Source organism: Pundamilia nyererei, unplaced genomic scaffold (assembly GCF_000239375.1).
Source record: "Pundamilia nyererei isolate P.nyererei 1_Seehausen unplaced genomic scaffold, PunNye1.0 scaffold00181, whole genome shotgun sequence".
Lineage (NCBI taxonomy): Eukaryota > Metazoa > Chordata > Actinopteri > Cichliformes > Cichlidae > Pundamilia > Pundamilia nyererei.
Window position 1 is genome coordinate 905,552 of NW_005187582.1, and position 3,025 is coordinate 908,576.

The window sequence follows — 3,025 nt, forward strand, 5'->3', positions numbered from 1 at the left end:
ATTCGATTTAAATCTGGGAAATTTTGACAGTCAGAAATATTATAATTCAGATCAGTACATTTACATATTTTTGTATCAATAAAAAGGAAGCTGACACACGCAAGACTTTATCACATGTGTAAGCGTCACAGCAGATGCCTTTGTGTCAAAGTAGCTGAAGATAAAACACAGAAAAACATGAAGGTTTTCCTGGCCTGGGATTTATAAAAATATTCTGCAGTACATCAAAAACGAAAGAAAACCATTAATCAACATATGAACATTACCCATTAATCGATGAATGGATTATAAAAACCCACCCCTAACTGTGAGGTCAGGAGAGGGGACTGAGACCTGAAGCTTCTGCCTACCATTCTACTTTTAAAAACGCCAGAGTGCTGGGCTGTTGTTTTCATATTTTAACTAGCGAGATTTTCTGACGTATCTTTGGCAGATACCGTGATTTATTTCGACGATAAGAAAGCGCAGTGACAAATTAGGCTTTTATTTTGGAATAGTTTTTGAGAGATTAAATTTTAATGTGTAAAAAAAAAAAGTTCTGACAGTCCTTTAAAAAATGTGATATATGAAGTTGTTGTACTCATTATATATGTTCGACTTTGCACCTTAACATCAGCTGGTCGAGCAGAAAAATATTCTGATTTGAGACTGAATCTATGGATGGAAGGTCAGTGTGTTTATGTTGAAGGGGTAGCAGTCGGCGGAAGTCGTGCTTCAGGAGGAGGAAGCTGACAGCATGTGGGATGAAGGCTGCGAAGCACACGCCGCACAGCAGCACGGAGGAGTAATGATGAGAGGCTGAGCTCTCCACAGCACAAGTTCAGTTCTTACACGACTCGTCAGAAAATAGCTCAGCCATGTCGGGAGTGTTAGCACGGCTGCTCTTCTACCCCACGTTAGCCTACAACGTTGTCATGGAGAAGGTGTCCTCGAGACGGTGGTTTGACCGAGTGGATGAAACTGTGATCCTCGGAGCGCTGCCGTTCAGGTCCATGACCAAACAGGTCCGCCTGTCAAACACTGAAGCTGCTAGCTAGCGCTCGACTACGCTAACGACTCTTTAGACCAGCTGCCGAGCTAGCCTGCGCTAACGAGGCGGCATTGACTTTGTTCTAAACAAATGTTTTGACAAGTTGTTATAGTAGTAGTGGTGTGTGTGTGTACAATTTCAAAGAAATGCTGTAAAGACAGTAATATGCGAAGCCACAATTATGAAATAGTAACTCACAGTGAGTAGGTCATTATCTCAATCAGCGAATATTGTGATTTGTGGGTGATTCTCACCATCTTCGATCCAGCTGAAGCAGAAACCGCTGTAACACCGCCTCAGTTATCTAACAAGCTAACATATCAGAAACAGAAACGGTCTCGCAGTTCAGTAGTTTTTGCCCATAGTTGGTCCTCTTGGATCATCAGACCTCTGACGGTCAACATGATTTATTAGGTTTGTTTTTCTTCAGTAGTCAGACAGAGCACACAGTGCAGTGTGCATCAGTAGAAAAACACTAAGACTAATGTTCATACTATGTTTAGCATTAATTCACACACCGCTGTTGCTATTGTTCTGCTGCTCTGTACCTCGCCCCTTCTTTCACGATGCCCCATCACTGCGTCCTGCCTACAGCCACTGTGGCCACTCCAGCACCACCCACAGATGCACATTTGGCCACTTATTTGTGTGTTTGAATACTTTGCACCCAAAAAGCTTTTGAATGGCCTTTTCCCGAGCTAAGGGCTTTCCTTTTATAAAAGTAATTTTGGTCCCAGCAAAGAAGCTTTTGGATAATTGTAGGACTGATTTCTAAAATGTTTTTGATTATTAAATGATAGGCAAACATCCCTTCCTCATTGTGAGGAATACAGCTTATTAATGTAAAGACTCTTACACAAGGAACATGCTACCATACCATACCACCTTTATTTATAAAGCACTTTAACATAAAACCAGAGTTCACAAAGTGCTGTACATGCAAAATGGCCTAAGTAAAGTAAATAAAAATAAGGTAAAATAAATTAAATAACTAAAATAAATTAAAACAAATTGAGTCAACCCCTTTAATCAGTGCCAAAGGCTTCAGCGAATAAATATGTTTTAAGAAAACTTTTAAACTCAGAAAGAGAAGAGGCCTGTCTAACGTGCAAGGGCAGATCATTCCACAACTTTGGGTTGGCTGCGTAAAAATGCCATGAAACACACACTGAACGTTGTGCTTTTGTCACATTACACATATTGGATATTACCTGTTACATGATTAGAATAAGGACCACAGGCATCTTTCTCCTTAGCTCAGGTAAGATGCCTGTTTATGAGTGGCTGATATTATTGAAGTCGATGGCTGTGGTCCCTTTGCTGTGTACATTGTGACACTGACACCACCTTCAATCTACTCCTTGGCAAACTCTCATGTCATGTGTGTTGTTTGTGTATACTTTTCCCTTCTAGTCAACTTCCCATAAATATTTGCACACTGTGAACTGACAGCTTTTGAAGCAGTGACTGTGGTGGCTTCTGGTGGTTGTTGAATTTTGCCATCTGAGCATCTGGTAAGTCAGCAGTCTTCCTCATGGCTGTGGACTCCAGATGAAATATTCGAATAATTTGACATACCAGATTTATGTTTTTTGTGATCATCAAAATGAAAAAAAAAATCTTGGAAAAAAATGAACTTTTATACAATATTGCCATTTTCTGAGATGCACCAGTTTTTGCATAAAGAGCAGAGAAGGAGACTGGAAATATATTTTGTCAAGACCTCATAAAAAATGGAATAAAGGAGAGAAAGAGTATTTAGAGTGCCACTCTCGTGGCAGTTGCAGTTTTCAACTCTGAGAGCTGATGGCCTGTTTTTGCTTTTGCAGCTGGTGGAAACAGAAAATGTTCGAGGGGTGATCACCATGAACGAAGAGTACGAGACCAAATATTTCTGCAACTCAGCCCAGGTGAGTTCCCTTCGTTTGAGTTCCCATTATTAAGTTAACGTGCAGTGCATGGGGGCCCAGCCCTGGAGCAGGGTGCCGCCGGTGC

General features: G+C 40.9%; 1 protein-coding gene across 1 annotated transcript in view; it reads left to right on the forward strand.

The window, feature by feature from the left end:
• The first annotated feature begins 673 nt into the window (after window positions 1-673).
• Window positions 674-3,025, forward strand: part of ptpmt1 (protein tyrosine phosphatase mitochondrial 1) — a 7,047-nt gene continuing 4,695 nt past the window's right edge. The window contains exons 1-2 of the mRNA XM_005746697.2: window positions 674-1,004; window positions 2,860-2,940. Coding sequence (XP_005746754.1) covers window positions 858-1,004; window positions 2,860-2,940 — 228 coding nt within the window. The 5' untranslated portion in view covers window positions 674-857. The remainder of the gene's footprint in view (window positions 1,005-2,859; window positions 2,941-3,025) is intronic.